The 477-nt window shown below is 61.4% G+C and overlaps 1 protein-coding gene across 1 annotated transcript in view; it reads left to right on the plus strand.

Annotated features, from left to right (window-relative positions):
* Window positions 1-477, plus strand: part of EMH_0075190 (uncharacterized protein) — a gene marked incomplete at both ends in the record, with an annotated part of 1,243 nt that overhangs the window by 604 nt on the left and 162 nt on the right. Inside the window, one exon of the mRNA XM_013499566.1 lies at window positions 13-475. Coding sequence (XP_013355020.1) covers window positions 13-475 — 463 coding nt within the window. The remainder of the gene's footprint in view (window positions 1-12; window positions 476-477) is intronic.

Genomic DNA, 477 nt, shown 5'->3' on the forward strand with positions numbered 1-477 from the left:
TCTGCACTGCAGCAGCTGCTGCAGCAGCAGCAGCTGCTGCTCACGCTGCTGCAGCAGCTAGCGCAGCAGCTCCCACGTTCTATAGACTGCTCCCTGAGGCCGTTCCGCCCCACAGGCGACGCTGCTGCTGCTGCTGCTGCTGCTGCAGCTGCAGCAGCAGCAGCAGCAGCAGGTGATGAGGAGCCAGCAGCAGCAGAACTCACACTGACAACGGCACTGCAGCAGCAAATAGAGAAAACCATGGGCGCGAAGACAGAGCAGCAGCAGCAGCAGCAGCAGCAGCAGCAACAACACGGATTGCTGCTGCAGTGGTGTTTGCAGCAGCAGCCAGCAGTGTTGCTGAGAAGCAGCACTGCAGAGACAGGAGAGGGAGCAGCAGCAGCAGCTGCTGCTGCAGCAGCAGCAGCAGCAGCAGCAGCAGCTAGCAAGCAAGACGAGGATACGGCTGAACGCCAGCAGCAACAGCAGCAGCAGCAG

This window comes from Eimeria mitis, genomic scaffold, assembly GCF_000499745.2.
Source record: "Eimeria mitis Houghton genomic scaffold, Emh_scaff4440, whole genome shotgun sequence".
NCBI lineage: Eukaryota > Apicomplexa > Conoidasida > Eucoccidiorida > Eimeriidae > Eimeria > Eimeria mitis.